General features: G+C 41.0%; 1 protein-coding gene and 1 non-coding gene across 2 annotated transcripts in view; both read right to left on the bottom strand.

The window, feature by feature from the left end:
* Positions 1–1,430: 1,430 nt before the first annotated feature.
* On the bottom strand, positions 1,431–1,537 carry LOC112665165 (U6 spliceosomal RNA). Its single transcript, XR_003140257.1, has one exon. It is a non-coding gene; the product is annotated as a U6 spliceosomal RNA (small nuclear RNA).
* Positions 1,538–3,540: 2,003 nt separating this feature from the next.
* Positions 3,541–19,005, bottom strand: part of TTL (tubulin tyrosine ligase) — a 34,698-nt gene continuing 19,233 nt past the window's right edge. Inside the window, 5 exon segments of the mRNA XM_025453929.3 lie at positions 3,541–7,086; positions 9,910–10,053; positions 17,654–17,735; positions 17,738–17,922; positions 18,858–18,993. Coding sequence (XP_025309714.3) covers positions 6,972–7,086; positions 9,910–10,053; positions 17,654–17,735; positions 17,738–17,922; positions 18,858–18,993 — 662 coding nt within the window. The 3' untranslated portion in view covers positions 3,541–6,971.

Raw genomic sequence — 19,005 nt, 5'->3', positions numbered from 1 at the left:
CTATGCTGACACCATTAAACCTACCAAGATGTGTGGAGCTGTAACCTAAGTTGTGGCGCCTCCCGCTTCATGTCGCTGCTCCTTTTAAGGAAAACTCTTCATTTCCTCTCCCCTAGTCGAGGACTTCTAGAAGGCAAGAGGATGAGGAGATTATTGCTGGAGCAACCATTCCCATCAGCATAAACAGTTGCTGGAAAACTGTTAAAACAAAAACAACTCACTGATCCCTTATCCCTCTTTAACTACCAGGTCTCCTCTTCAGAATGCAAGGTTGATCATCCTCACTATTGCTCTACTGCTTTCAAGGTTCATCCATTTTAGAGCAACTTTCAGTACTTCTTTTCTTTCGTGACTAAGAATGCATTCTATGGATACATTACATTTTTAACATTTCATAAAATTCATCAGTGAATCTATTTGATCCTGGGCTTTTCCCTATGAAAAGATTTTTTTTATTATTAATTCAATCTATTTTTAGGTCTGTTCTGATTATCTTCTTGAATCAGGTTCATCAGTTTTGTTTTAAGATTTTGTTTATTTAATCATGAGAGACACAGAGAGAGAGGCAGAGACACAGGCAGAGGGAGAAGCAGACTCCATGCAGGGAGCCTGATGTGGGACTCGATCCCGGGTCTCCAGGATCACACCCTGGGCAGAAGGCAGGTGCTAAACCGCTGAGTCACCCGGGCTGCCCTCCTTAAACATTTTAAATGACTGAATTAAAAGTCTTTGCATAATAAGATGAATGCTTGGGCTTCCTCAAGGATGGTTTCTACTGATTGCCTTTTCCCTTCATATGCCATACTTTCCTTTTTCTTTCCATGTCCAATAGTTTGTGTTGAAAATTGGAAAAATCTAATATGATGGGGCAACTTTGAAAACCAGATACTCTATCCTCTCCAGGATTATTATTTTCTGAAACCATACTGTAAAGCCTTTATTCTTTGATGCATGTGACCACTGAAGTCTCTATTACTTTAGTGGTCAACTAATTATTGAACAGATTTCTTTAAACACTTGGACCAATAAGTCTCCCAGTTTTTGGCAAGGGACTCTGTGTATGGGTGTGTGTGTTGAGCATGCCGGGGAGTCTTGTGTAGATCCTCCTGGTCATATAGAGGTAAAAACTGAGGGAATTCAGGGTGCCTAGGTGGCTCAGTTGGTTATGTATATATGACTCTTGTTTTCAGTTCAGGTCTTGATCTCAGAGTTGTGAGTTCAAGCCCCACGCTGGGCTCCATGCTGGGCATGCGGCCAACTTAAAAAGAAAAGAAAAAAAAAAAAAAAAGATGGGAAATTCAGGTCTCCCCAGGCATGCACACAGCCCCTTCCATGTGTGGCCTTATATTTTTCAGAAACTTTTCAAAACTTTCAATGGACATCTCATTCCCCATCTTTTCCTAAGTTTTTTTTTTAATTTGTGAAAGTACAAAAATATGGAATGCTTCACGAATTTTCATGTCATCCTTGCGCAGGGGCCATGCTAATCTTCTCTGTATTGTTCTAATTCTAGTATATATGCTGCCGAAGGGAGCACTTTTCCTAAGTTTTTTTAGACAGCTTGTTTTTTTTTTTTTTTTTTTTTTTTTAATAATTTTTTTTTCTTTATTTATGATAGTCACACACACAGACAGAGAGAGAGAGAGGCAGAGACACAGGCAGAGGGAGAAGCAGGCTCCATGCACCGGGAGCCCGACGTGGGATTCGATCCCGGGTCTCCAGGATCGCGCCCTGGGCCAAAGGCAGGCGCCAAACCGCTGCGCCACCCAGGGATCCGACAGCTTGTTTTTTGTTCCAACTCATAGCCATCTCAGGAAGTTGAGGTATTAAACAATTGCTGGTGATTATTTTTAACAAACTCACCTAGGGAAAAGGTTGTTCACACTGGGAGCACTTTGAGAGCTGTTAAAGACAAGCCCTGGGATGCCTGGGTGGCTCAATGGTTGCGTATCTGCCTTCAGCTTAGAGTGTGATCCCCGTTCAGGATCGAGTTCCATATCAGGCTCCCTGTGAGGAGCCTGCTTCTCCCTCTGCCTCTGTGTGCCTCTGTCTCTGCCTCTCTGTGTCCCTCATTAATAAATAAATAAAAATCTTAAAAAAAAAAAATACAAGCCCTGAGAGGAGGACTTACATGGAACTGCCAGACAGGTCAAATGACAATTCACTGGGAATGGGGCTTTTTGGAGGAATCCAACCTCACTCTGTACCCTCCTGTTGTTGTTAGACTCCTGAGTTTCACCATAATTATGGGGCTTTTCTTTTCCAAAGCTTCTGTGGAGCTAGGAAAAGGGAGATGAAAATAGGGTGAATTAAAATATCACAAAACTTACTGTCCTTACCAAGGTGGAACTATTTTTTCTTTAATAAATGTTTCTGGACTGTTACAAGTCTTTGGTTAATTTCCATTTTTGTCAGTGTTCCCACTGCTTTCATGGAGAGGATTTTCAGAGGTTTTACCCTGCTATTCTTACTGATACCCTCATGTGAATTTGCTTGCAGCAATCAAGCTGTGTCACCAAATATCCTATGAAACAGGGGCTTATTTTCTTTGCCCTTAGGGATGCTTTGGGGGAGACATCTTTAAAGTATCACTGGACCTCTGAGGTTATGGGATAACTTCAGGTTCTTTAAGGAGAAGGGGGCAGCAGCAGGACCAGCCTCTTAAGAGAAGTCCTCTAAAAGCTATAACCTGTCCACTCTCAGGATCTTATATAGATTCCTGCTTGGGTCCATGTCTGCTCATCCCTGCACCCTGCCCTTGCAATCTACACCAAGTCTGGTAAGTGTGTGTCATATCATATCAGAAATCTGTCTGGAGTGCTTAAGCCAGGGCTTCTATTTGTGGAAGGCTTTGTGTCTGTGCTAGAAGTTATATTTATGGAGTGAAAGCAGCCATACCTGGGAAAGAAGTCCAAAGCACCCAGCATCATCACACAGGAAGTTACAAGTTAACTACAGTTTACATAAATGACACTAAATGCTTGAGACGTGTGAGACTTACAGATATTTATATACCTGGCCTTAGTGAACTCTTAAGACTTCATGGCCTTCTGGCTGATTATAGAATCATTTCAGAAGCCCCTCTACCTCCTCCCTATGTTTGAAGCACACATAATGCTTTCTCACAACTATGGGTCTCACCTGACCATCTGTATCATGATTCAGACAATACACCAGACATGTAAGATGAACTGGATTTTGGCAGCTGAAATTGTTTAAATGCTTACCTTAGAGGAGCTCATCACAGTTTCAAAGGACAATCTGTTGGCTTATGTATTGAGTAATATGCTACGTCAGCAAACAATGGCCACATCTGGCTTGTGTTTGGCCTCTGAACTAAGTTGTTGTTTTAAGAGTTGGTTAAAAAAAATATGCAACAAAGAACATGTTTGGTTTGTAAAGCCTAGCGTATTTACTAATCTGATCCTTTATGGAAAAAGCCTGACTACCTCTCAGTAACAGAATCATGGATTTAAGTAACCAGTAATATCCTAGGACAGTCAAACACCATGATGAGATGATAGAACCAAAGGGCACAAAAAAACTTGAAATATTACTTTAATGCTCTGGGCATTTTCAACATTCATAAAATCACCTTATTTCAGAGGTCATTTCCTCTTAGGTACAGATTCTGTGTCCAGGATCAGAGACAAGGGTACCACTGAATTTTCTCCACAGCACCCACATGGTGCAGGGGACCTACTCTGGCACCTTGTCTTCTCTAGCAGAGTCCCCACCACACCCACAACAGGGCTTGATCCACACCTGCTTGACACAATGTTGGCTGTCAATGAAAACACACTCTGTAGCTTCACTGCTGCTTGCAGATTCTGTGGATCCCATACATTTCCAACACTACCAGATATTCCAAGTCTGTGATCATTATCCTGAGGCGCTAGTGAAACAGCAAGTCAGCCATTGAGTATGCCAGAACCTGTTCCACTATATCATACAGACACTGAGGCACTTCAATGTTCTGGGTAAAATTGAGTTTATAATTACCATAGGAGTTAAGAGCGAGGGAAGGAGTTTTCTCTCAATAATTCATAACCTTAACATATATTTAGCAGATTTATACATTCCTGTCTGTTTACATTTGTTGTCAAGGCTTCACAAACTGTTGAAGTCAATGAGAGTACATTTGAGTTTACAAATGCTGGGACAAGAAGCAAAGAGAGAACATGCTTTAGACAGTAGTTGCTTGTATCCTGAAAATGTAGGTCAACACACTGACCAACAACACGGTCATTCTTAAAGAAATGCCTGTCCTTCCAAAAGGAACTTTTTAAAAAAAGCCCTAGGCCTTGTTTGATTATTCTCAGGTAGTAATGTGTTTGTCCTTTCTTCTCAAGCAGTGGTTCAAGGCATCTCAAAGCATACTGACACCTGAGGTTCTGATTTAATTGGTCAGAGGTGGGAGAGAAAGGGAGGGTGGTGAAACCAACATTTTTCAAAAGCTTCCCAAGTGATTCCAGCATAAAGTCAGCACTGAGAACCTTGGTACCACAGGTTCTCGAGTCTTCCTAATCTTACCTGTCCTCACTAAAAGTCCTTGAGGTAGTCCCCAGGCCAGGCAACGATCTCTTCCATGAGATCAGAAACTAAGGCACAGAGAGGTTAACAGGTTCATCTCACACTGTGCGGCCAAATGATGGGACCAATATAGGAATTAACATCTCTAAATAAACAACACCTCCGCCCCCTCAATGGGCGACACATCGGCAGACTGCATATATAAAGACTAACTGAGGAGGAAGGAATGATCATCTGTGCCCAAGGTATCATGGAAGGGTGTGGACACAGTTCTGAGCCAACCATACCAATCGAAAATAAATGCGTAAAATAGATACTTAATTGAAACCATGTGAGGAATGAAGTACAACTTTCTTTCTAAAGCCTTACTTCCCTCACATATATGCTATTGATTTGTTTCTTAAAAAATCCATCAAGATCCATGGGCTTGCAAATCTAAATTTAGTTCTGTCATTGTAAGAGTTGGAAAACTCTCAAATGTCCCTTTAAATTAGGTCCAAAAGGTCATTACAAATCTGCATTCACATGTGATAGCATGATAAAAACTTCCATGCTTTTCCCATCAACAGTCCACAGAGACTTCTCAAGGACTCAGTATCTTAATACTTTCTAAATGGGTCATGATCTGCTCAAAGTCCCCAAAGACTAATCCAACAGTGCTGGACCTCCAAGATTGACTTTCACTGCTGACTGTTTTATTTTGCTCTGGACACAAACTTTATCATCTGTATTTTGGGTGACCACCAGGCCTTTTATTTTGTAATTCCAAATTTGCAGAAGAGCCAAGCCAGTTGGGCCTTTCTCCTTTACCCTGACATTATGCCATCACATCCTACACCCACTGCTGCATCTATTAAATACTCCTTATTTCTTTCTTCACTGTGAGCTCCCACATCTCATCATGTTTGAGGAGGCATTGCTCTTTTCTCTTTTTAAAAATGTTTCCACAATGGCAGAACTGTTGTTTGGTGCCACACAGAAATAACAATGGAGCACACATATATACAAAGGAAGAACACAGCATGTACTGGACAGGAGGCCTGTGGTGGTTCCCAGGACCCTCTAAGAAGGACCTGTTCATTCAGCTCACGCTGAACACAAGAAGCATCTTGTTCTTCCCATGGCTAGTGATGTAGCCTCCTGAAAAATCTGCAGAATATTTGACCAGCAAGTGGAAATTACACCTACCAGGACACATTAGTTGACTTACAAGATGCTATGTGGAGCTCTGAAACCACATCTTTCCCATTTTAGGAGACTCTCCCATTCAGGCTAGACATACACTCATTTAGACCCTTGCCCTGATGTTAAGAGGCACAAGCAGGCAGAGAATCCTCCCTGGAACAAAACCCGCCCTTCCAGCTCCCACGGAAGGTGTTTAGAGAGCAAGAAAATAGGAGGAAAGCTATCTGTGCCTGGGGCAGTGCCACCTAGTGGTGTTGGTGGTGGTGGTGGTGTGTGTGTGTAATTCTACCCCTGCCCCAGACAGGGGTTTTTACAAAGTTTAAGACAACAACAAAAAAAGGGAACAAAAGGGAGCTTTGCAAAAGTGCATGTAGAATTCTGGTTAAAATAAAGATAACTGAGAATCATATTTCAAAGACCCACCACACCCAACTATTAAGTATAGCAAGACATTGTGTTTTTTCTCTCTCATGCTTATTTGATGCTTATGGGTTTGTGGCAGACTTGCTGCTTGGTTTCTAAAACATGCACAGAGCAGATCGAGAGCAGCATTTGCCGTTTCGGTGCCCAGCCCACATCAACCCTGATGGGTGACTGATCAAACGCCATCAGAAACATGGTGAGGAAATCCCCCTCCGCTGTGAGGTGGTGCCCAGCATGAAACCAAGGACTGTTGGTGCATGCTTGTCCGGACTTTTCTGGGCAGGGTGTTGTGGAGAGGGATGGGCAGAGAAACACTGGCAACCTCCCAAATTCTATAATATCCAATGCCTGTCCCAGACGGAAGGGTTGCAGCTGGGCATAGAGCTAAGGCACTAAGGCTGCAGCAGGTGGAAAGACACCAACCAAAGGTCCGACAGTCTCAACCCCCAGGGAGGAAAGGCGCTGCTCACAATGCTGCCTTAGGATAAAAATTGGATTTTTTGAAGGATAAGAACATAAAATACTCAAATCCCTGTCTTTTCCCCTTAGAAGAATATTTTACTCCCCCCTCAGAGAAATTTGCTTCAGTTTTCACATCTTAATAGCAATGCTGAGAGCGCCACCTGGGAACCCCTGAGCAACCACTCTTTCGGGAAGGTGCCTTTTCCTCTCGTGTTCTCTCTTCTACCGTGTTCTCTCTTCTACCGTGGCTCTGCCGGTTGCTTCTCTTTCTCCAGTCCTGGCTTGGTAATGAGCAATCCTGACCTTTCACCTTCCCCTGGAGCAGGAGCTCGTGGTTCTTCTGAGGCAGCTCTGAGCACCTCCCTCAGTCACAGCTTGATGAACGCAGCTGGCTGGATGTGCTGCGGCTCCACATCTGGGGGTGGGAAGACACTGGATATGGCAATGTCCACGATGCCCTGGCACAGTTCTGCATAAAGCCTCCTGAAATGTTTTTCAAAAAACATCACTGACAATGTTCATCAAAGTACATGTGAAAAGTCAGTTTTTTTTCACCAGGACCTGCCCTAGATATTCCATCTCATGACCAAATTTATAAAATTGGTTTCCATGCTACATACAAAAGCTGCATGAAGATCAAGCATCACCTTAACAAATATTTCTCAAAGGTCTCAGGTGAATAGACAACTTCTGCTCTCACTGGCAGAGAAGAGGGGCAATATCAATAGAGTATAAGAGCCATCTTGCCTGTCTGTGGTGGGTATACTTGGAGGGAAAGCACCTTCTCATTGTGGCTGAGGAGATTCTAGGAAAGGCTCTCAAGGGATGACAAATAAGTTGAGACCTGGAGAATGAGTGAAGTGGATGACAAGACAATAGTAGATGACAGGGTAGAAAAGAGGACAGAGAGGAGAGATAGACCCAGGAGATAGAAGGAGGGGAAAGAGGAAAAGGAGGAGAAGAGAGAGTATGTGTTGGGGGAGGGGGAGAAGAAGGGTTGCACCAATGGAAGGAGCAGAGAACACTCAGAATGGATTTATTTTTATTTTTTATTTTTTGGATTTTTAAAAAAGATTTTTATTTATTTATTCAGGAGAGATACAGAGAGAGAGAGAAGCAGAGACACAGGCAGTGGGATAAGCAGGTTCCATGCAGGGAGCCCGATGTGGGACTCGATCTTGGGACTCCAGGATCATGCCCTGGGCCGAAGGCAGGCGCTAAACTGCTGAGCCACCCAGGGATCCCCGAGAGTGGATTTTATTGGAGCAGGAGCATCCCCATTAGAAGGCTTTCTGCAAAAGCCTCCACATTGGGGGTGGACAGTAGAGGATTGTTAAGGCTGGAGGACAAGGTCCCAATGGACAGAACTTGAGGGTAATGGAAAGGAGGAGGCTGCATCGTGGTCAGAAGTCCAGCTTGGATTCTGTGGGGAAGGGAGGTGGACATTCACAGGGATGGGAGAGTCTGGGGCAGGGGGTGCCTCTCAGACATCCACAGACATCCTTGCAGGACACTGGGCAGGCAGGTGCACACACTGGTCTGGAACTCTGGACTGTGATACAATTTGGTGGTCTTAAAATTATGAAGTTGAATAAGATCACATTCAGAGAAAGTGCAGGGGAAAGAGAAGACAACACCCAGGGCTGAGGCACTGACACAGGTCCACTGATGAGGAACAATAAGCCAATCTTGCCCACATTTCCTCAGTCAAAACTTCCCAGTACAGATTGTGCCTGAAGCCATGATAGAAGTACATCTCAGCAAGGTGTGAGCAGCTGCCTCAAAGGCTGTTGAGAGGTGGGATGTCCGCACAGAAAGGGGCCACTAGACTTGGCAATATGGACTTGGGTGGGGACCTTCAAAGAACAATTTCTATGGGGGGGGGGATGGTATACAGCCCAGAATGGACCGCAGTACAGATGAGAATAGAGGAAGAGAAGACAGCCTGAGTAGACACTGCTTTCCAGAAGTTTGTCTGTGACAGGAGCAAGAAGAAGGAGTCACCAGAGCAGGATGAGGCTTCAAGGGAGGGCTCTTTTTTAACAGATGGGGAGATCTGCTGCATATGCACATGCTGATGGAAACCATATCCCAAAGAGGGGGAGAAGGTGATACTGTGAATGAGAAAGACAAAGAGACATGGGACAGGATAAGGAGGGGATAGGGTATAGAATACAAGGGAGGACTGAACCTTTATTGGAAGGACAAGGGAAAACAGGCATATTGCTGTGGATTTGGTGAACGGAAGATGTGAGCCATCCTGTTCTCCTCTTTGCTTCAGGTGGCTTACCTCTCCTTCTTCCATCCCACTCAGTTCCAAACACCACCCCTCAATAGCAGCCCTTTGCTCAATGATATTATCTTTAGCATCCTTTATCAAAGATAAAGCATGTCCCAGTTTGTGACCCAGGCCCCATTATGGGGCCTCGCAGGTTGGGAGTACTAAGAGTACTGGTTAGCTGAAAGGACTGCCAAACAAGAATAATCACACCTGCCATGTTGTGGCCATGGAGCAGGTGGCAAAGGCCTGGCTCCTAATGAAAGAGCTACTTGTATGTTAACACTGCCCCTTATAGGTCCAGGACTTTCTCCTGAAATGTGGAAGATACCTCAACTCCTCTAAGACATGGATGTGGGAAACCTGAAGGGTCTTGACCTGATGAAAACCATCTTTAGAAGAACCAGCAGCATTCAAGGATCATGTCCACCTGACTTCCACTTACATCTAAGACCTCCGTGATGCTTCTGAGGGTACGTTCTGTTCATCTGTGCATCTCCCACAGAGCCCGGCACAGGGCATAGTCCCACTAGATGCTACATCCCCCTTTCGCCCTTTTGAAGGCTCTCCTCCCCTCCTCTCCATGGTATATGTGACACTCTTCTCTCTATCCTAGTTCTAGCTCCACTGTGTCTACAACGCCTTCTCAGAATACTTCCTGCCTGAGGAGGCCCTCAATTTCTTGGTTATCAGTGTCCCCTCTCCCCTCTCCCAAACTCACAGGACCTCCATTCCCTGAACTGGTCACACAAAAGGGTCTCCTCTGACAGTTATTAGCTTTGCTTGAAACCCTCATTCATAGCACCTACCTGAGTAGACTACTGCTCAACACACATGGGGGAATTGGGAAGGACTGACCCAGCAAAGCCTCCCTGCTAGCCAGGGTCCTGCCAAAGGACATCTCCCTAACAATAAACAGTCTATGCTTGAACACTCTGGTAATGGGAGCTCACCACCTTGCCAAGACCGACTATCCAACTGTGGAACCAACTTCCCATTTGTTAAAACACAGTGATGTTCAGGCTTACTGAGCACAAGCAGGGGCGCCGTTGACCTCAATGAGCCAGACCTTCAGCGTCTCATCCACCATGAAGTCGAAGCCAAAGAGCTGGAAGCTCTGGTAAGGGAGGTACCTGGTGCTGATGGCAGGCTCCACACTCATGAGGCAGCTTCTGCAGGGCAAAGGAAGAGAGCTCACTGAGAGTGGGTTGGTTGAAGCAGAAGGAACATGGAAAATGTGCTTGGCTGATTTTATATCAAAAGTGATGATAAAATATCCACTTGGACTTAATTCTCTCTTTTATTTATTATATTGTATTTAAGATTTTATTTTGAAGTATCTCTACCAATGTAGGGCTCAAACTCACAACCCAGAGATCAAGAGTTGCAAGCTCTACCAACTGAGCCAGCCAAGTGCCCCAATTCTCTTTCAAATTTGTTACTAATAGGGGTACCTGGGTGGCTCAGTCAGTTAAGCATCTGCCTTCTGCTGGGGTGTGATCCTGGGGATCCAGCCTCCATCAGGCTCCCTACTCTGCAGGGAGCCTGCTTCTCCCTCTCCTTCTGCCCCTCCCCCTACTTGTGTTCTCTTTCAAATAAATACATAAAATCTTTTAAAAATGTATCACCAAAAAAATAAAAAATAAAAAATAAAAATGTATCACCAATAGAGTCTTTAGGACAATGTTATTTATGAAGCTATTTGTTACAAAACTCTGTAAACACTCATGTTCTTACAAGTAGGGCCTGCTTTCCCAGCACAGGGCTAAGTCACCACAGCCCTTGGAAAGGTGGATTCTTCCAATAGGAGGCTGCACCATGTTTGTAATAAATAAAACACTCCCATGCATTGTTGCCATATAAAAGAAATGGACTACCATTTGGTGAAGAGTAGAATTTGCAGTGAAGTTGGCCTCATCGATTGCTTTGCTTTCATTAGCTCCAGTTCTAATGCCAAATTATTATTAATTAAAAGATTTAAATATTGAAATACAAAATAGAATTACTAGTAACCTCAACTACCATTCAAAAATGGAGAAAAAACACAAAAAAACTGAAAACACAAAAAAGTTGAAAATGAACCTCAGAAACATATTGAGTTATTACATAAGATCTAAGGTCAAGGGCCTAAGACCAGAATCTTGGACAAGTTTTTTAACCTCTCTGAGACAAGCTTTGATTTAAAAAAATATATATTTTATTTATTTATTCATGAGAGAAGAACCAGAGAGAGGCAGAGACACAGGCAGAAGAAGAAGCAGGCTCCATGCAGGGAACCCGATGCGGGACTTGATCCCAGGACCCTGAGATCACAACATGAGCCGAAGGCAGACGCTCAACCACTGAGCCACCTAGGTGCCCCCAAGCTTTGATTTCTTTATCCACAAAGGAAGGGGTAAAAATAATACCTAGTCCTAGTGCTGGGATGGTTCAATTAAATAATTACATAAATAACTTACTAGGGTACCTGGGTGGCTTAGTAGGTTGGGGGTCTGCTCAGCTCAGGTCCTAATTCCAGGGTCCTGGGATCAAGCCCCATGTCAGGCTCCCTGCTTAGCAGGAAGTTTGCTTCTCTCTCTTCCTCTGCCCCTTGTCTCCCCGCCACCACCCTGTTTATGCTCTCTCTCTTAACCTTACTACTTGATGGGATGAGCACTGAGTGTTATACTATATGTTGCCAAATCTAACTCCAATAAAAAATATATATACGAAACAAACAAAAAAAACCCCTTACTACTAATAAATCAGTTTTCTAGAATAATTATCCCAGAAAACCTCTGCCATTTCTGTTTTATAAAGATCTTTCCTGCCTTTTCCCCTCAAATGAATGTTGGGGCAAAATATCTATTTCAGTAATAAAATATGTTGTAATGACTCTAAGATTACCAGAGATAGCTTTCCTCCTACACAACTGTATGTTTACAAGGAAAAATTAACGAACTAGCTTTCACGTGACTAACTCCAAGATGCACCCATACAGGTACGTTTTGACTCATGACTTTAAAGAATTGAGACCTCTCTGAATTTGGAGCCAGGATCTTGCTCCTCCAACCTACCCTCTACCACTACACCCCCAGAAAGGAAAATATTTCTATGCATATGTTTAAACCTTTAAAAGTAATTTTGAGCAGTTAGCTATTTAAGAATCAATTGGAATAAAAATTTCTTCCCTCATTCACCTTTAACGTGAACTGGTAAGCCACATACCACTTTTTTTTTTAATAGCTTTATCTCTACTCTATGAGGAAATACCCTTAACTTTTGTTTTAATTAAAATACCCTTTCCGATATTATATTTTTTTAAAGATTTTATTTATTTATTCGTGAGAGATACAGAGAGAGAGAGGCAGAGACACAGGCAGAGGGAGAAGCAGGCTCCATGCAGGGAGCCCGATGTGGGACTCGACCCTGGGACTCCAGGATCATGCCCCGAGCCAAAGCCAGACGCTCAACTGCTAAGCCACGCAGGCGTCCCTCCAATATCATAATTAAGAAAACTTTTATACTTAATAGAGGCTCATGGAAAAAAAAAAGAGAGAGAAAAAAACCTAACAAAGTGAAAGAAACTCTATGTTCACATAAAGGAAAAGCTGAGAGCTAGAAGCAAATAAAAATTAAATACTATTTTTTTACAGCTAGAAGCTCAAGATTAATAATACACTTTTTCAAGAATTTTTTTTCATCATCAGAGACTTTATACAGTACATCTTTTTTTGGCAGGAGTGGGAAGTTAGGGGGAGGCTAGTTGGGGAGAAAAAAACAAACCATGAGAGCTGTTATGTGAGCATTTTTAGCACCAAAGCAGCAACACTGTCTGAACTGTACAGAACAATCAGGGAGGGGGGACAAATACCCAATAAATCTTTTGCCTAAAATAGGAAATCTTTCTTCAGCATACTTGATTTATCCAATGTCAGAATTCTAAGCACCTACAATCCCTGAAGAAATGGGACTCTAATTATTCTGCCAGACTCTATGTAAGAATACATTAAGGAAAAAGTCTTAGTCATTGTGGTAATGTGGTAATGACAAAATGGATGACAGACTAACAGAACAGAATGGAGATTCCTAACATGTATGGCCACCTGATTTATAACAAAGGCTCACTAAAATGCAGTGGGAAAAGGCCAGCCTTTCACACAAATGGTCCTGGGTCAACAAGATGCCCCATAGAGAAACATGAAACCTGACATAGAACAATTCATAGCTTATAGGTCTAAAATGTAAAAGATAGGGACGCTGGGTAGCTCAGTGGTTTAGTACCTATCTTCAGCCCAGGGCATGATCCTAGAGTCCTGGGATCAAGTCCCACATCTCTGCCTGTGTCTCTGCCCCTCTCTCTTTCTGTGTCTCTCATGAATAAATAAATAAAATCTTTTTTTAAAAAATGTAAAAGATAAAGACCAAGATGGCCATCAACTTTAGAAGGATAAACCATGTAATAATCACACAAATATTGCACAGCAATAAAAAAGGAAATTACTGCCATATGCAACAATATGGATGAAACCCATAGATACAACTGTGAAAAAACATTGAACGTGAAACAGAAAATACAGTATAATTCCATTTATATAAAATGTAAGAGTAAGCAAAAGGAATCTATAGTCATGAAAGTCAGAAGAATGGCTATATGTGGCATGAAGTATATATTTTGAAGGAGTCCAACAGAGTATGTGGTGCTGTAAATGTTTTATATCCGATTTGTGTTATGATTAGTAAAGTGTATGCATAGTTAAAAGCTCACTACACTGTACACTTAAGATTTGGGGACTTCACCATATGCATGTTATACCTCAATTTTTTAAAAAATCTCTATTGGATTTAATAAATTAATAATAACATAAAAAATTATTTCCAGGCTTATTAGGAAACAGAACCAAGAGAAAAGAACAGACAATAGAAACAAGATCTGTAAAAGTCAAGGGGTGGCAAATTTTTTTCTACAAAGGATCAGACAGTAACTATTTTAGGTTTTGAAGGGCTACATATGGTTTTTGTTACATATTCTTCTATTTCTAAAAAACCTTTTAAAAATCTGGAAACTATTTTTAGCTCATGGTATATATGAAAACAAGCTTTAGGTTGGATTTGGCCCATACACAGTTTACTAACCTCTACTACAAGTAATTTAGATTTCAGACTAATCAAATAAACATGTTAAAGAATTACCATTAACATGTTTTTTTTTTTTTAATTTTTATTTATTTGTGATAGTCACAGAGAGAGAGAGAGAGGCAGAGACACAGGCAGAGGGAGAAGCAGGCTCCATGCACCGGGAGCCCGACGTGGGATTCGATCCCAGGTCTCCAGGATCGCGCCCTGGGCCAAAGGCAGGCGCCAAACTGCTGCGCCACCCAGGGATCCCCCATTAACATGTTCAAGAAAATATAAGACAAGTGGGAGATTTCACAAGAGGACTATAATCTAAAAAGAGTGAAATGGAAATTCTAGAACTGAAAATTACAATACCTAAAATCAAGAATTCAACAGATGAGTTTAACAACAAATTTTAATGGTTTTCCTTTTTAAACAGGTTTTAGTTACTGAAGTGAGAGATCAATGATACACAAAAACCATGGGAGAAATGTGAGACAGTGAAAGGACTGGTATCCAGAATCCCAGAGGAGAGAAGAATGGGACAAAATCCGTAAGTGAAAAAGACAGTGGCCGTGAGTATCCCAAAACGAATAAATGACCTGAAGCCACAGATTCAAGAAGCACTATGACACCTATGTAATGCAGGTCAGAAAACAATGGTAAGCCATCTTCGAAGGACTTTAAAAAAAAAAAGAAAAAAAAAGATTCTGCTGATCTAGAAATCTGTTTCCAAAGCAAGTGTCTTTTTTCTTTTTCTTAAGAGATTTTTTATCCATTTATTTGACAGGGAGACAGAGAGAAAGTGAGCACAAGCTGGGGGAATGGCAGGCAGAGGGAGAGGGAGAAGTAGGCTCCCTGCTGAGCCAGGAGCCTAACATGGGGCTCGATCCCAAGACCCTGGAATCATGACCTGAGCTGAAGGCAGATGCTTAACCAACTGAACCACCCAGGCACCCAGCAAGTGTCTTTTTTTTTTTTTTAAGATTTTATTTATTTGAGAGAGAGAGTGAGAGCGAGAGAGAGAGAGCCGGGGGAGGGACAGACATGGAGAGAGAATCTTAAGCAGACCCCCCACTGAGCAAAGAGCCCAACACAGGGCTTGATCTCACAACCCTGGGATCATGACCTGAGCAGAAGGCAGAAGCTTAACTGACTGAGCACCTCTATTTTTAATTTTTTTAAGGCCACTTGCTTTGGGGTCACCTGGGTTGCTCAGTTGGTTAAGTGACCGACTTTTGATTTCAGCTCAGGTCATGATCTCAGGGTCGTGAGGTCGAGCCCTACATTGGATTCTGCACTCAGCTGGGAGTCTGTTTGAGATTTTCTCTCTCTCCCTCTTCCCCTGCTTATTCACCCCCCAACATGTTCTCTCTCTTAAAAAAAAAAAAAAAAAAAAAAAAGAATAAGGAAACTGATCCTAGACAAAATCAAGAAAATATATGAAACTTCAAAGAGAAGCAACATGAAGGGTAAAAATCTATGGGGAAATCTAAATGAATGTTAACTATATAATAACAATAATAATAATGTCTTGTGAGTTTACAACATAGGTAGCATTAATAACACCCATGGACCCATAATCCAATTCCATTAAGCCCCTTTCTTGGGTCCCTCCTGTTTCCACTTCAAAAATAACCACTATTTTGAATTTTTTGTTTTTCATACCTTCAGTTCTCTATTTTTATCATATATGGACATTCCTCTAAATAGTTTATTTAGTTCTGCTTGTTTTTCAATTTATATGAACAGAATCAATCTATATACAGCTTGTATACAGCTTATATTTTTTTGTAATTTTTGCTTGACATTATTATGTTTGTGTAACACCAGTGAAAATATCCTTCAGGAATAAGGTGAGATAAAGACATTCTCAGATGACAGAAAATCAAGAGGAGTTATTATCTATAGAACTACTCTAAAAGAAATGCTAAAATCTGAAGGGAAATAATACCAGAGAAACTTGGAACATTAGGGCTGATGGAAGAGAATTAAAAAGGGCAAATACTTGGGTAAATAAAAAAACAGTATTTTTCTCTTTTTATATTGAACGCGAGTTTCTTGTAGGCAGCCTACCATTTGGTCTTGTATTTTTTAAAAAAATCCAACCGGATTGTCATATATATAAAAAATATATACGACTATTGATAGCAAAAATTGTAACATTATGCCATAAAGATGTCAGTGTTTATGAATGTAATATACACCACAACTATAGAGGTAGAGAGTTAAATGAACCATAAAGTTGTAAGTTTTCTGCGTTTTCTGCATTTTATTTGAAGTGGTGAATTAGTAACTCTAAGAAGGCTGTGAAATACACACTAGGTATATAAATCATAATCCCTAGAGTAACCACTAAAAAGAGAAAGGGAGACAAATACTCAGTAGAAAAAGTTAAAATGGAACTCTAAATTTAAATAATTTTTAAAAGGCAGGAAATGGGAAAATAAAAAACAAAACCAGAAGGGGGCAGATAGCAAATAATAAAATAGTACACATATATCCAACCAAACCAATAATTACATTAAATTTAAATGATAAAGACACACCAATCAGAAAGGTAGAGATTGCCATACTAGATGTTTTGTTATACAAAACAATAACAAAGCCTAACTATATGCTATCCACCAGAAGCCCACTTTATTATTATTTTTTTAAGATTTTATTTTATTATTTATTCATGAGAGACAGACAGGGAGAGATAGAGAGAAAGAGAGAGAGAGAGAGAGAGAGAGGCAGAGACACAGGCAGAGGGAGAAGCAGGCTCCATGCAGGGAGCCTGATGCGGGACTCGATCCTGGGACTCCAGGTTCACGCCCTGGGCCAAAGCCAGACGCTCAACTGCTGAGCCACCCAGGGATTCCCCCATAATGGAATTAAAGTAAAAATCAGTAATAAGAAAACATCTGGAAAATTCCCATTTGGAAATTAAGCAAAAATTTCTAAATTATACAAATCAAAGATGAAGTTACAAGAAAAACTAGAAAATATTTTAATAAAATGGAAATGAAAACATAGCAAAACGTGTGGGATGCAGCAAGTGAGTGCTTAGAGGGAAACTGACAGCATTAAATGCATTTAAAAAATGAAATCTTTTTGGTGCCTAAGTGGCTCAGTTGGTTAGGCATCTGCCTTTGGCTCAGGTCATGATCCCCGGGATCGAGCCACAAATTGGGATATCTGCTTGACAGGAAGTCTGCTTCTCCTCTACTCCTTGCCCTGCTCATGCTCTCTCTCTCTCAAATGAATAAGTAAAATCTAAAAAAAAAAAAAATATATATCTTTCAAATCAATGATGTAACTTTTCACCTTAAGGAAACTAGAAAACAAATTAAACCCCTCAAAAAAGCAGAAGGAAAGAAGTAATAAGGAAGAAATAAAAAAAAAACAAAAAAATCAATAAAATCAAGTTTTTAAAAAGATTAATTAATAATATTGATAGACCCCCTAGCCAATCTGTCCCAATAAAATAGAGAGAAAATATAAATTACCAATATAAGGAATGCAAGCAGGGACATCATTACAGAATCTATAGATACTGAAAGGATAATAAAGGAATATTACAGATAATTTTTGTCCTTAAAACAGACAGCTTAAATGGAATAATTCCTTGAAAGGCACAAACTCCCAAAGCTTCTTCAAGACACATAACCAAAAAAGATACAATTAAGTTACCTTATTATATGTTTAATTTGTAGTAAAATACTACTTTCCAAGGTAATGTTCAAAGCACTTATAAGGTACTGATTGAACTCTCAAAGAACATTTCGTTCCCTTCTTCATACTTTCCATAGTTCTTTGAGTACTCCTTTTGAATGCAATGATTGGTCAAATGGCAGGTTTTGTCTTGGAAATTATCAACATGATATGGTTCTGAAGCAGTCCGAAGCACACCCTCTTTATAGAGGTAGATATTATACTGATGATCCACCAAGACCCAGCTTCTGCAAGTCAATAAAAACAGTTTCACTCAAGTCATCCAAGGTTTCTCCATAGTATATACATCATCCCCACACCTTAACGTTTTTGGAGGGAAGTAGGAGGTAGGTTCTAAAATTATATGAGGCAAGCCAGGACAATTAGCTAAAATAGCAGATTATCAATGTAATGAGGCAAATAAAAGTTTACCATAAATGACAGGGAGTCCTTGATCTGTTTAAAAGATAGCATTTTGAAGAGATTTAGATGGGTTGAGTCCTAAGGTTTATCCATGAAACCTTCCATTTACCATGTTTGCTCTACTAGTAATCCTAAGAGGAAGATTATTCATCCTGAAGCTGATCTGACATAGAATTGGTGTTCAAGAAGCAAGTCATCATGAAGACATCAAGAAGACAGAGTCCTCAATGAAGAGATGTCAGCAAGGCCACAGGAAGGCTGGGGAGAGGGCTGTTTAGCTTTTGACAGCATGATACAACCTCTTACTCTCTGACAGGCCTTTTGCTCAGAAAGTTAAAATCCAAAATGGTGTATGAGGTGTTTATGAAATCCTTCAAAAATAGAGGCCTCAAATAATTAAGCAAGGGCATATTATTTGTCATGTCTGGATAATGTGTTTTCTCTTCACCTCTCAGCTTCTTCCATAAGCAACCGCCATACATATATACCCTCCTCTTTGAAGCCACAAGTCATTTTGATTAAAGAGAACATACTAAAAAGGAAAATCCACAATTTTAGTAGTGTTTTCTAGAAAGAAAAGAGAAATACTGAAGGAAAAATACAAAATTAGATACAGAAGCTCAGTTCTATTCAGCTGTGCTCAATTTTGGCTACATATTAAACATGGTCAAATATCTCCTCACATTCCATGTAACCCTTATCACCCACCACTGCATTTTTCTCAGATTAGTAATAAAAACTCTGGACACTGATGCATTACCGAATGTCAAACTTGCGGTGACCTGGCTCCAGAAGCAGAGGGTGCTCAAGGTATTTCTGGATCACATGCACCTGACCCTGGTTGTCAATGAAATCCAGAAGCTCTGTAGCCTCCGAGGAGATGAGGATGCCTTCACCTAACAGAAAAA

This window comes from Canis lupus, chromosome 17 (genome assembly GCF_003254725.2).
Source record: "Canis lupus dingo isolate Sandy chromosome 17, ASM325472v2, whole genome shotgun sequence".
In the NCBI taxonomy this organism is placed as follows: domain Eukaryota; kingdom Metazoa; phylum Chordata; class Mammalia; order Carnivora; family Canidae; genus Canis; species Canis lupus.
Note: the sequence above shows the minus strand (reverse complement) of the source record. Positions and strands in the feature narration are given on the sequence as shown.